This window comes from Pholcus phalangioides, unplaced genomic scaffold (genome assembly GCF_987345545.1).
Source record: "Pholcus phalangioides strain wild (caught in Gottingen) unplaced genomic scaffold, Ppha-v1.0 ptg000011l_1, whole genome shotgun sequence".
Classification (NCBI taxonomy): Eukaryota; Metazoa; Arthropoda; class Arachnida; order Araneae; family Pholcidae; genus Pholcus; species Pholcus phalangioides.
The window spans coordinates 43,955,561-43,970,584 of NW_028301604.1; the positions used below are offsets into that span (position 1 = coordinate 43,955,561).

Sequence of the window (15,024 nt, forward strand, 5' to 3'; positions counted from 1 at the left end):
TGCTCAATATAGGAGGTAGAAGGTCCCGTTTTCTGGATCTTAGAAGTGAAAAGAAGGGCTGTGCTTCCGATACCTACCAGTTGAAACAAGAACAGGTGGAAATGTGAATTTGGTCACGTGTAACCGGGAAACCGTAAGAGAGGTGTGCTACAAGAAAATGTGACGTTGAAAATTATCTACTTGCTTATGAAGAGAATGGCGTCGGTTAGGCCTGCAACACGCATGCTACTAAGTAGCACGAAACCATGTCACTTTCGAGCACATGCAAACTATGAGCTTATTGGTGACATTTGCTGGAGTGCTGCCAATACAGTAACCTTATTATTTGCATGTGCTCGAAAGTGGCATGTTTAGTGATACTTACAAGGTAAAGATCCCAAGGTGACGTCTTCAAAAAGTTCTGAAAAATTACCACTGATCCCTTTTTATTTGGCTATACACGAAAATATAAAAAAATTCGGCGCAATTGTTGTGTCACTCGAAAAATTGCAGAGATTGATATTTTTAACGCTAATAGAGGCCGAGAATGAATTAAAAATTCCCGCAGCCCTAGAGTGTCAGAGTGACATATTCAAACTACACACGATCAGGTACAGCACAAAGAGAAAACGAAGAAAAACAACTATTCTCTGGAAGAGAGAAGCTGGAGAAGAGAGTGAAAAGAAGCTTTTTATATAAATCGCAAAAAAGCGCAAGAGGTGATGAGTAGCCATCTGTTGTCATTTTTAACAATTTTTTGTGGCTTTAATAATTGCATTCTGCCGCTAATGTTTTTTTTTTTTTTTTTTTTTTTTTTTTTTGCATTTGTTTCTGGGTGAGATCATGGAAAGCTGAATGAGAAAGAAAATAAAACCTTGGAGTTGTCTTTCTAGTACGAGTTTTGTGTTATACTGGTACTTAATTTTTTTCATAATTTATTGAGGACGACACCTTGGGATCTCTTCCTTGTTAGCAGCATGCGTATTCCAAGCCCAAGACAGGGAAGCAGAATGACACTGAAGGAATGAAAAAAAACGATGATTAACAAAAAGATTGTAAATTTAGAATTTTAGAAACAATGCTTTCATTCACTCGAAAAAAATAGTCATCAAATAATGTTTTTCAATCACATTACTCAAAAACATTTTCCACAATTTTCTCACCTTCGGCCCGTTTCCTCCCAATGTTCCTGGAATACCAACATTACCCTGGATTCCCTGTAGAAGAAAAAGTGATTGATGTACTGAGAGGTAAAAAAAATCATGTACGAGGTTGTGTAAATTAAAAGTAGTAGTAGAATAGAGGTGGTATAAACGTATTATTGAACGTACTTTAAGCAGACAAAATTGTATTTATTCGATGTATGCACGAGGAAAGCCTTTTACCTTGTTTTATATTTGTTCAGAATCATGTATGTTATCTGCAGAGAGTTTGTGAACATTGCAGAAATGTGATGACGTATCCTGGTTTGAATCCAGTTTTGTTTTGAACCACGCACCGTACAGGACATAGCCTCAGAATTTATATATATATATATATATATATATATATATATATATATATATATATATATATATATATATTTATTTATTTATTTATTTATTTATTTATTTATTTTCGGCAACTTTAAAAAGTTATTTGAAGAAATTAAAAATATTCAAGATAAATTTGTTATCACAGTGGTTGATAAAGCAGCCAATAACTTTGCTATTATTTGCAAGTTATATTACAAGAACTTACTGCTTAATGAATATAACAACACCTGTAGTTACACAAAAATAGAAAGACGTTTAAAAGAAATAAACAACAGAAATTGTGCTTTTCTCAAAAAACTTAAAATAAATAATTTCGTATCCCGTTACCCTTATCTATTTCTCAACATTAAGTTTCACAAAAAACCTATTCAATTTCGATTTGTCACATGTGGGACCAACTGCTATAATAGTGATTGCGGTAAAACCTTTTTCAATATCCTAAAAAATATTCTTGTTAAAATAGAGATGGATGAAGACACATTTATTATATAATAAATAATCAAAAAGTGATCAATTTTTTAAAAAATGCAAAAATTGAGAGAATTGAAACTTTTGATTTTGAAAACTTATTTACTAATATTCCATATTCCTCATAAAAACATCATAAATATCTGTGATAATTTATTTGTGAAATACAAAAGCATTATTAACTTGGAAAAAAACTCCTGGAATAATTTAGTAAAGTTTTGCATTTTCGAAATTACTTACAAATATATTTAATCAGATCAAAGGTATACCTGGGCACTTGCTTCTCTAGTGCTTTTGCAAATATTTTTCTACATTTCCATGAAACTAAAATTTTCACTAAACATAAAATCATGGGCTTTAGATATATCGATGATCTCATTATTTTTAATTTTGAGAATTTTCTTAATCTTAGCGGTGAAATTTACCCTACGGATTTGACACTCAAGAAAACCAATCACAACCCCCCTATCTACGGACTTACTTGATCTTAAAATTTGCTTATCTAATAACATAGCTTTTATCGGTATTTTCGACAAAAGGAAAGAATTTCAATTTAAAGTCAATTTTCTGACTAATTTCAATTCTAATATTAGTATTAGAATTTTGAAAAATATATTTTTTGGACAACTTTAAGAATTAAAAAACTTGCAATAATGCTAAGGATTTTTCAGAAGCATATTCTGAATTTTTAAATATCTTGAGTGGCAAAGGATTTCCATCTTCTTTTCTGGGTTTCAAAATTTCACCCACACACTTCTTATAGTCAATTCAGGCGGCACGCTTTAAAAAGAGTCTTACTCTTGGTATGTTTTTCTTAAAGATTTCTCATTTTTCAATTTTTAACACACTTTGTGTATATATATTTTTGTGTTCTTAACTCATTTGTTATTTCATATTTTGATTCTAATTGTATATTGTCATTTTTGCTGTTTGACTTCCAAAGCTTCTTTATCGCAAAAATGTCGGGGAACTGATGGTAATTTTATGCCTATTAGGCTTACCATCATTAGAAACAATTTTGCAGTTTGGAGCAATGTGGGGGGGGGGGGGGGTTCCCCCTTGAGAACGACCTCCTCATTGATCCATATTTTTCCTTTTTACAATTTTTCAATAACTTCTCATTTTTAACTTCTCATAACTTCTCAAATCAAAATTGAGTTAGCATTGGTTTCCTATAGGATTTTTCTCACTCTTTTGAGTGGTGAAATCTATTTCTTCCAATAACGGACACAAGCACGTTATTTCTGGCTTCGAAAAAAATCATTAGGATATAATACAATGGAAGTTGCACAACGAAAAGTCATTATTTATCCACTTACTGAAAGTTGCGAATGTCCGTCTTTGATGTGAAGCCACTCATATATTCAGTATGAGGAGCCAGGAAATTCTCATACTTGATATTTAATGCACACAAATCGATTAATATGAAGTATAAATGATGCATAAAATATAAAACAATTATAGGAAAGAAAACGAAAAGGCGAGGGGGTAAATAAGATGTATCACTGTGACAACTATGATCGTGTTGCTTTGAGCAGTTAACACAGGGGGAAAATGAAAGCTATATAAAGTGCAGAAGACATGTAAGCTCTAGCTGGAGAAAAATGTTATACATATGTACACAAAAATTAATTCATTGGGTAAAATGATAAAAAATACAATAAAAATAATAAAAATATATGTACAGTTCAAAAGTAATTTTCTATACCAGTCTCAGATAAGAGATGCGAATAAATTAATTTTAAATAGGGAGGGAGAGACATTTGTATCGAAGAAAATGAACGTGTATAGGGAATAATATATGTTGAGAGGGTGGGGGTATGAGTGCCACCACACCACCATCATTAATTATGGAGAGTTCATGGGAATAAATTACTGAGGCATACTGTTACAGGAAACTTAAACTGGTTTATTTAACGTAAAAACTTAAAAAAAAATAACAAACTAAAAAACATGTTATTAAAGGAACAAAAAAGCAATCACAACTGATCAATACATCTAATATCTATAGAATGGAGTCACAGGCACGTTATTAGACATACTAAACCAGTGCCACTGTCGCATTCCCACAATACCCTCCCCCCCCCCCCATGAGTTTGGTGAACGTTAAGCCTGCTAAGGTTCAACGAAACGAACTCTTCTTCCAGACCTCGTAACTATGTGAGCTGGAGTATTACTAGGAGTATGTGAAACATCAGATTCATAAATATCTCCAGACTGACTGAATTCACCATAATAACGGTTTTAACCTATCGATTGAAATGCATTTAGATGAATCATTATTAGATAATGTGACAAATTTATCAGTTCTAAATAGAACTTTGTAAAGTCCTCGGTATGGCTGCTGCAAGAGACGCTTAATTGCATCAACGCGCACAAATACATGAGAAGATTTTGCCAGTTCTTTGTGAACGAACACATTGTTCTTTTAATGACTTGGGAAAGCGACAGCTTGACCATACTCTATTATAAATGTTGCTCATAATCAGAACGCAATATATTTTTACTTGATAGGTGGAAAAGTCACCAGGTAACCTTAAAGAGGTACCATATACCATATCGGCCGGAGTAGCACCGAAATTTGGTTTAAAAGTGGAACGCATTCCAAGCAAGGTGGCAAGAAGTACCTCCGACCATCGCTTGGTCGCATAACACATTATGGCAGCTTTCGTGCCCGATGAAATCCTCGATGCTTTAAGGATAATACGATGTTGTGCTTATCCTTGCAACACCAAGCAATCTAGAAAGAGATTGGAATAGTTCAGATTGAAACTGGGCTCCTCAGTTAGTCGTAAGCCATTCAGGTACGCCGAAGAGCGCTATCCAGTTCGCGAAAACCCGAACACAACTGCTTCAGCTGTTTGATTCGGCACAAGTTTGGCCTCTGGCTATCGACTGGAACAGTCAGTAAACGTCAATACCTAGCGATTGTCCTTCGAGGAAATCCTCCATGATTGTCCTCCATTGAGGAAGATGTTCCACAATGTCCAGATGGACATGCGAGAATCGTGCTGATGATAGACCGAACTTTCTGATAGGGGATCGAACGTGACGTCCGACCTTGGAACGTTGGCGGTTTATGCAAAACTTGCATTATTCTTGGCAATCTTTATTTAATGACTTCAAACTTCATCTGGAAGTCATTAGATGATACTGCGTATCATTGCGATAGTTTGTTTAGAGCCTGCGTGAGAGAGGTTATGCACAGCGTGGAAAATTGCGCTGCGAAACGTTGTAGGCACTAACGGTCTTAGGCTGAACACATAGTGAGACAGAAGAGATCCTAGCAGCGAAATCAAACACACTCCAATGTGCCTGCGTATAGTGGCTCGCACCGCAACAGAGCGGGAACTCCGCGACAAACGATAAGAGCAGCGCATTCAAGATATTTTGTTTTCGCCGCTCTGCTCATTTGTGTGTAGCTTCAAGATGGGGGGGGGGGCTTTGATAAACTTGACTTTTTTTCTCAATTTTTTACTCATAAATTTAGTAGAAAATATCATTGTTCTTTCGAGAAGTGATCGCACTCAAGTGCCGCGGGAAAAGATGTAGGGAGGAAAGCGACGAAAATATGAGGAATATTTCCGTAGTTATATTTAAAAATAGTGATATTCACACAACACTGTTATTTCTAAACTGATGTCTGAGCAATGATTTTTATAATTATGGAATTTTTGAGCATTCTTTAATTTAAAAAAACCAAGCTGATTGCCACTCTCTGCTATATCAAACGCCTCTACTATGTGTGCCATGTTCCTTGCTCGCAGCTATATTCTCGTCCCGCTCTCGCTTCTCTTCCTTCTCATTCGTCGCTTTACTCGCCGCTTCCACTATGCTCCAGTAGATACATCACACAGCAAGGTGACTTGCTGTGAACCGAAAATCAATGGTTTCAAGTCGTGATTTGAATCCGCTCCCCGCAACGCATGCAAATCTTCATTCGCAGCCCGTGCGCAATTAATTTCGGAGTAATCTATGGTGCTAGCTAGGGACTTCGGTTTCCGATCTGCTGTATTGTTCAGATTTCATAACGACGGGTACTCAAAATTGGGACTTCGTCTAGCTCTCTGGACTTGGATGGCTGCCCGATTGGGATGCTGTTATAGTGACGAGGCTGCGTGGTATGTGAGGGGGCTAGCTCCGAAAGAAGCTCCGAATACGTTGCACCGCGCGTTCGTTGTGTTTATCGAAGTCGTCCATCCGATATAATTTCGATTGTTTTGGATGATATTTATAATTGTTTTCGCCTGTGTTCTTGTGTGTGTGTATGTGCGAATCAAGGTGGATTATTTCCGTGAGATTCATTGAAAATTCTTTGATTCTGTCTGTTTTGTGAACATCGTGGCCTTCAATGGGAAAGGATCGGTAATGTGCAATTTTTCAATCTAGTACAGCGAAAAAGTTTCCGTGGCAAACTATATTATTTCAGTGTATGAATTGTCGGTCACATTGCAAACTTTGCGATAGTAAACTTTTCGAAGAGGATTGAGTAATATTTTTCTCAGGATGGCGTTTTCAAAACTCACAAATATTTCCCCCGAAACGCCACTATGGCGCCGTGTGTATCTGTATGTAACTGTTAACATTTTATATTTTAATTTGTTACTAGCAATCTATTGGGGCCACTAGTATTATGTGAAAAATATATATACATACAATTAGCCATATTTTAATAGTCAAATTGTGTATTCGGACCCATTGATTGCCATGTTGTGAATGTTTGAAGGGATTGGACGCCATTACTTTATGCATCGTGGTTCTTCCACGTTCGAATGTATATCGATAATGAGAATTTAATCATATTTAGGCCATATTGTTGTGTATTGTGCGGGACAATGTGTTTAGCCCATATTATTGTGCGGGACAATATATTTTCCGGGACAGTTTTATTTTTTTCTTGCGACCGGGACGATATGCCCCCCCCCCCCCGTTGAACAAGTGTTAATACTGATATAGACTTGATACTAAATCGTCTCAACGAAAAACTTGTTTCTGCCGCCCCTCAAGATAGTAAACTACTGTCTTTTTATTAAGTGAAGTGATTGTGAATGTGTGTTATGACAGATACCGAATTAATGCTCTATGAGAGTATACTATTGCATTAAATATTTTCGATAAACGACTTTGCTTCATAAATACAGGGGCTACCAAAGATTTGTGACCGTGACCTGTGTATTACTGTGATCTATTGCGTATCATAATGAGTCCACTGCCTCAAAATTCTTCTTCTAACTCCGCAGATGACAGTGTTGAAGTTCCCATTGCCCAGTGGAGACGCAAGTCTAGATACTACCTTAGATCGTATGCAAATCAGCGTAACATCCAGGACTCCTTGGACCAGTATCGCAAAGATTATCTTGACATTTTGGACTTGGCGAATAACAACGATAGTATGAGCGATTTCAATGAAATTACCATCTCCTCACCTTCGGACTCGTCTAACTTCAATCAATTAGGTCTTTCACTGCGCAGCATTAGAGAGAACACTAGTGTCACACAAGGGGATGTGTCCACAAAGTCTGATCTTCACTGGACACCTGTAAACGATTGCTTCGAGATAAAACAAGCCGACATTCAAAAAGAAACCCCTGGTACAAATGTTAGAGTTAGAGTTGACTCCCCTATCATCCAAATTTCTGACATCATATCCGGCATGGTCGGTCTGACAAGGGATTTTCAGTTAACGCCCAAGCGTGATGATGAGATAAATGAACTTATAATGGACATTTTTCACGAACTATCTCTAGAAGAGAAGAAAGAACTCTCAGATCTTAATGACATTTTTGCACAAAATCTGGAAGATCATAATCAGTCAAACCTACAAGTGTTGACGTCCGTTCCCTCAGATGCCATTCCATCGAGATTTTTCGGTATATCTCCATTTTGCAGATCGGAAAACTTGAAAAATAATGACGAAAATCTAGTCAATGAGGATTTAGGATCAGTCGATGAGAATGACTTGATTTGTGGTCCTAGGCAAGGCCAATCACCGAAGAAAGTTAATTCTGAACGATTGAATCAACGGAAGAACACCATTGAAAAAGGCCCAACCTCTTCGAGGCTTAAAGGGCCTAAACAGTTTCTCAAATCAAACAGGGAAAATTGCCAACGAGAGTCGGAAAACACTAACAAACTTTTAAATCGAACAATCCCAAGAAAAGCGGCAAAACTCCTGACAAACAGAAGAAACTGGATTCTAACTTTAACTCTTTACCTACCAGAGGGGTGAAAATCTATGGACCCTAGGATTTCGGAGAGCTTCTTCGAGACAAATTTCTTACCCCCCGTATTTATTTCTCCTATTCTTCTACTGCACATTGTAGAACCTTTCTCGACAATGACCGGATAACTGGTAGAAAGCAAAGTATTTCAACGCCCTCTTCTCTGACCAAACAAAGCGACCGGGTATGGAAAGAAGATTCGTCTTTCTTCACACAGTAAACTTCCTGTGATGCAAAGTTTTGTCTACTTATGCTATTTGCCATTACCAACTTCGCCAAATGTCCTCACCAACGGCATTTTGTGACAGCAAAAATCGGATTAAACTTATTAATCGATAAAATTTTACGAATCTGAGTGACAAAATATTCTACGACCTACTCCTGTTTTAAACAGAATATGTATCAAGAGAAGATGACGAAAACCAGAGGAATGTAAAGCTTCAAAATAATCCCTAAACTAATCACATTACAGAATTGTGTGGACATTATCTATTCAAGAAGATTGCAGATAACTAGTGGCATGTCTGTTAGTAGAAGACAGAGTTTAGACTATAAGAAACATCCCACAAATATTTTATCCTTATTTATCGCACAATGGAACTCAATACCAGACGCATTGGTGGTAAAAAAAATGTGCCCTGGGAAATACATCAGAATAAAGGGAGATTTTCTCTAATTCAACGCCATTGCATTTCCCAACAAAGTACTTATAAAGATCTTTAAATTACACGCCACTTAGGGTCGGATAATTTTTCAGTGTGAGGAGCCTCAAATCTCTATCCTTCACAATGAACTCAAAACTTATTCACGAGCAAAAAGTTTTTTTTCCTTTTTTTTTTTGCAAGTAAACTACGCTGTATTATTCTTTTCTTAGTATTGCTAAAGAGCCACGTGTACGCACCCATAGAGCCGTGGGTTTCCATCCCCTATCTTTTAATCTATAAAAAAAATCCTCTTTTTTGAAAAGAATTTTAAATGCCGTGTTATCAGATAAGTAAGGACCTCCCAAAATCTAATCGCAGTAGGAAATCATTCAAATCACGTTGAAGCCGAATCTTTTCACCATAAGTCCTTCTATTTCCAAGAAGTCTTTCTTTTGCAGAGTCCTGCCCAGGGGCGAATATTTTCCTTAATCCAGCCTTTCTTGTTTTGATACAAACAGAATGAGAGCTCAAAATGAAAAGAGATGTCCAAACACGCGAAAAAGCAACAGGATAACAAACAGCACAACAAACCTATGTGAGAGCCACAACCCAATTTCTGCTATTGTTATAAGCATGTATGTATTGAGATAGTATAGGCCAGGCCAATTTTTCTTGGAACTCGCCTGTATAAAAGCTCTTACTTATATTCTCATACATCTATCGTCCACTTTGTGATAGTGAATTCTTCAAACATCTCAACCTCTTTGTCAAGTGGATCAGAGGCTGAAAATGTTGGAGACAAGGAGTGGTGTTTATCAAAAGCTATTCTAGTTTTCTTATCACTTATTTTAAGCCGCCAGGACAGTGTTTCTCAAAGTGTGCGTTGTTGCTCCTAGGGGTGTTACCAACCTTTTGTGAGGGGCGTCACGACGAGCTGGAAATACTGATGTGTATGTGTGTGCCTATTTATGCTTTGAAGTGGTTCTTTTATGGATGTACAAATCTATACTAAACTATTTTGAGCGACACAGATCAACTATGAACAGGGCAAGGGAGGCACGAGCATGACCAAAGCCTCCTAGAAGTACCTAGTATCTAGGAGGCTTTGGCATGACTCCCACAAGGGTAGAGCTTACAGGGCACGAACCCTGGCGTCCGGGGTGATTCTTAATTTTTTTTTTCACGCATAAATTCACCATAAGAAAGCCCGTCTGTGCTGCGGGCCTGCAAGAGTTCCTAGCTATCCTGCTCCAGGATGAGGGGGGCCATGGCCACGAGTGACAAAAGTTTATGAACCACTGCAGTTGGGTGTGGAATATAGAATTCGAACTAAATCCACAAAAATAAAAATTTCTTTCAGTTTTACCGATATTTTTAATTACTTTTTCGACGGAAACTTCTTATTTTCTCGGTGTGCGCATGTTTTGCTAGAAAAACACAAACAGCTAGAAAAAATATGAAAAGATCGAACTTCGGTAATTCTAGTTCTAGAAATCATTTGAAATTGTACGTAAGTTAATTAGCAATAACGACAGTGATGCGAAAATACAATAATATTTAGTTGTCTGTTTCAACATTGATTCCTTCAAAATCTAATGGGTCCGACGTACAGTACATCTGAATTTAGACATTCATTGAGTGTTTCATGATAAAATGTCCGAAAATAAAATTTTTGTAATGTTTTAATTCCAAAAAAATTAAGATTTTCTGGTGTATTATAATTAATGTTCTTTTTTTTCTATTGTACCACGAAAGAAATTCTTCGATTAATAATCAAACCTATAGCTAGATAACAGATCTTTTACTAGTTTCAAACAAAACGAAATAAACTTTTAATGAAAATTAGAATGTTGGCGAAATTTCAAAAAATAGTAACCACACGTCTTTCTCAAAGTTCACCTGAGGTATTGTCATCGTCAATAGTCATTCTTTCATAAGTAACTGTAGTTGTAAAATAATCCTCTTTCTCCGACAAGAACCCCGCGCAGCAGCCGTCAACAATCCGTCACTGTGTCCCGCCCACGGAATAAGAGGGAGTGAAATGCCTATCCCCCCCTACCTCGGCCGGCTCAGCCGGATCTGGTAGTCTGCATGACGGGCCGGATATAGTAGGGATAGAGGTGTGTCCTATAATTTTTGGTAAGGCGACGAATAAGCTGAGGTCAGGACAAGATAACCGTATTGAGTTAATATTTTAACTGCTACGCTGTTTTCGTTCACATAGAAAGGAGCACCAGAGATGTCTTTGTTAACAAATATTATGGCAGCCTTCAAAATTTTTGACGTCCATTTTTGCCATATTCCCGGAATTCTCCTTAGACTACCCCGTGATACTCTAGGTTCCTGTATGAGTATGATGTCTACGCTCTGTTCTTCTACTGTCTTTTTAAGAAGACTAGTAGCTCCTATGCTTCTGTTGGCGTTAAACTGCAAAAGTTTCAGTGGTTCCATTGAATCAATAGAGGATGTACACAGGAATAAAAAATAAAATAAAAGATAAATGAATAAAAATATGTGACGTAAGATTGGAGAAGTTTGCAATTACTGGTGATCCGCTCCGACGTATAAATTAAACTTCAGTTTAAAGTTATTATTGATTTCCTCCTTGATGAGTTGTCGAGCCGAGTCCGATTTACATAGAATAGAAATTACTCTGTAAGTCATTTTTATGTTCGAAATTTGGTCGTCCAAAAAGGCGTACCATAGTTGTTGAATTAAGTCGTTCCGAAGAATTCCATTCATAGTGTAATTCGGCTGAACAAAAATAGTCTGAAGCCATCTTTCTTCTCCAGAATTTTGATTTTGATATGCATCATCTTTGACGTCATCATATTTCTTATCTCTATAGAATCTTTCATTATTTCCGTAATAAAACATTTTGTTGCTTGAGTTCCAAGACTTAGCACCAGTTTTTCCTCTAACAATGTGGTAGTCACGCGGAGAATATTTCCATTGCCCACCCGGATATCTTAGTGAACCTCTGTGCGAAATTCGGTTCACAAGTTTTCCTTTGTTGCCAGAGCTAACGAACTCGCTTGTAAGTTGTCGACCATTTTTCAATGTTTCTCTGAATTTCCGTCGTTTTTTCTTGTTTTTACTCTTGAAAGAAACCAAAGTCCATTCGTTGCCAGATGATGTCAGAGTTGGTGTTTGGTGAAGTAGATGATCTGTCAGTTGTTTTAGGGTTCAGATTATGCGCTGGCTTGTCCACTACATATGTGATGTCGCTACTTCCATAACTTGATTTGGCTTGAGAAGTTTGAGTTTCTTTATTCCTGGAATCGGTATTAGTTGGTCTAACATCATTGGTATTATTTATACTTTCTTCCTCTCTATTTTTCTTGGTTTTACGCTGTGGGAGAGGCGTAGGCAGTTTGGTGGGAAGTTGGAGTGCATACGAAATCCACTGCTCTGGGTTCTCTAGAGTAGTGAGTGGAATTTCAAAATCTTCCACGAGGGTTTGAGTTGAGACATCCTTGGTCTCGTTATAAGTACCTACGGCCCATAGATGCACAATTTCCAGGAGCTTTTCCGCCTTTTTTCGCTGATGGGTGGGGATGCCAAATTTAAAAATCCTTTCCTTCACCCGTTGAGTAGCGAATAACTTGGATTATCTCCTGAATAATGCCATGAATGTCAAAAGCCTTGTTGGTAAAATTCCGAAAAGATAGACTGCCCGAGTTATCCTGATTCTTCTTACTTCCAGAAGTGGAGGCCACGTGATTGAATGGTTCTTTGCCAATGCAATTGTCAGAACTTTTGGCTGTTCTTGAAGGTGATTTAATTCTATCCCTACTATATCCGGCCGATCCGGCCCGTCATGCAGACTACCAGAATTATGTTTCCTTTGTAAAACGCAACGCGATTTACGACCACGATACGATCAAATCTTGATAATTAATAATTAGTTAAATACATAGTTAATTAACTCTTTCCCTACTATATCCGGCCCGTCATGCAGACTACCAGATCCGGCCGAAGTAGGGTGGATAGGCATTTCACTCCCTCTTATTCCGTGGGCGGGACACAGTGACGGATTGTTGACGGCTGCTGCGCGGGGTTCTTGTCGGAGAAAGAGGATTATTTTACAACTACAGTTACTTATGAAAGAATGACTATTGACGATGACAATACCTCGGGTGAACTTTGAGAAAGACGTGTGGTTACTATTTTTTGAAATTTCGCCAACATTCTAATTTTCATTAAAAGTTTATTTCGTTTTGTTTGAAACTAGTAAAAGATCTGTTATCTAGCTATAGGTTTGATTATTAATCGAAGAATTTCTTTCGTGGTACAATAGAAAAAAAAGAACATTAATTATAATACACCAGAAAATCTTAATTTTTTTGGAATTAAAACATTACAAAAATTTTATTTTCGGACATTTTATCATGAAACACTCAATGAATGTCTAAATTCAGATGTACTGTACGTCGGACCCATTAGATTTTGAAGGAATCAATGTTGAAACAGACAACTAAATATTATTGTATTTTCGCATCACTGTCGTTATTGCTAATTAACTTACGTACAATTTCAAATGATTTCTAGAACTAGAATTACCGAAGTTCGATCTTTTCATATTTTTTCTAGCTGTTTGTGTTTTTCTAGCAAAACATGCGCACACCGAGAAAATAAGAAGTTTCCGTCGAAAAAGTAATTAAAAATATCGGTAAAACTGAAAGAAATTTTTATTTTTGTGGATTTAGTTCGAATTCTATATTCCACACCCAACTGCAGTGGTTCATAAACTTTTGTCACTCGTGGCCATGGCCCCCCTCATCCTGGAGCAGGATAGCTAGGAACTCTTGCAGGCCCGCAGCACAGACGGGCTTTCTTATGGTGAATTTATGCGTGAAAAAAAAAATTAAGAATCACCCCGGACGCCAGGGTTCGTGCCCTGTAAGCTCTACCCTTGTGGGAGTCATGCCAAAGCCTCCTAGATACTAGGTACTTCTAGGAGGCTTTGGTCATGCTCGTGCCTCCCTTGCCCTGTTCATAGTTGATCTGTGTCGCTCAAAATAGTTTAGTATAGATTTGTACATCCATAAAAGAACCACTTCAAAGCATAAATAGGCACACACATACACATCAGTATTTCCAGCTCGTCGTGACGCCCCTCACAAAAGGTTGGTAACACCCCTAGGAGCAACAACGCACACTTTGAGAAACACTGTCCTGGCGGCTTAAAATAAGTGATAAGAAAACTAGAATAGCTTTTGATAAACACCACTCCTTGTCTCCAACATTTTCAGCCTCTGATCCACTTGACAAAGAGGTTGAGATGTTTGAAGAATTCACTATCACAAAGTGGACGATAGATGTATGAGAATATAAGTAAGAGCTTTTATACAGGCGAGTTCCAAGAAAAATTGGCCTGGCCTATACTATCTCAATACATACATGCTTATAACAATAGCAGAAATTGGGTTGTGGCTCTCACATAGGTTTGTTGTGCTGTTTGTTATCCTGTTGCTTTTTCGCGTGTTTGGACATCTCTTTTCATTTTGAGCTCTCATTCTGTTTGTATCAAAACAAGAAAGGCTGGATTAAGGAAAATATTCGCCCCTGGGCAGGACTCTGCAAAAGAAAGACTTCTTGGAAATAGAAGGACTTATGGTGAAAAGATTCGGCTTCAACGTGATTTGAATGATTTCCTACTGCGATTAGATTTTGGGAGGTCCTTACTTATCTGATAACACGGCATTTAAAATTCTTTTCAAAAAAGAGGATTTTTTTTATAGATTAAAAGATAGGGGATGGAAACCCACGGCTCTATGGGTACGTACACGTGGCTCTTTAGCAATACTAAGAAAAGAATAATACAGCGTAGTTTACTTGCAAAAAAAAAAGGAAAAAAAACTTTTTGCTCGTGAATAAGTTTTGAGTTCATTGTGAAGGATAGAGATTTGAGGCTCCTCACACTGAAAAATTATCCGACCCTAAGTGGCGTGTAATTTAAAGATCTTTATAAGTACTTTGTTGGGAAATGCAATGGCGTTGAATTAGAGAAAATCTCCCTTTATTCTGATGTATTTCCCAGGGCACATTTTTTTTACCACCAATGCGTCTGGTATTGAGTTCCATTGTGCGATAAATAAGGATAAAATATTTGTGGGATGTTTCTTATAGTCTAAACTCTGTCTTCTACTAACAGACATGCCACTAGTTATCTGC

At 37.3% G+C, this 15,024-nt stretch overlaps 1 protein-coding gene across 3 annotated transcripts in view; it reads right to left on the minus strand.

Moving 5' to 3' along the window:
- Positions 1 to 15,024, minus strand: part of LOC149080456 (uncharacterized) — a 1,573,269-nt gene that overhangs the window by 579,601 nt on the left and 978,644 nt on the right. For all 3 annotated transcript variants that reach the window (XM_089239569.1, XM_089239571.1, XM_089239572.1), the window contains one exon: positions 1,143 to 1,196. In XM_089239569.1, coding sequence (XP_089095695.1) covers positions 1,143 to 1,196 — 54 coding nt within the window. The remainder of the gene's footprint in view (positions 1 to 1,142; positions 1,197 to 15,024) is intronic.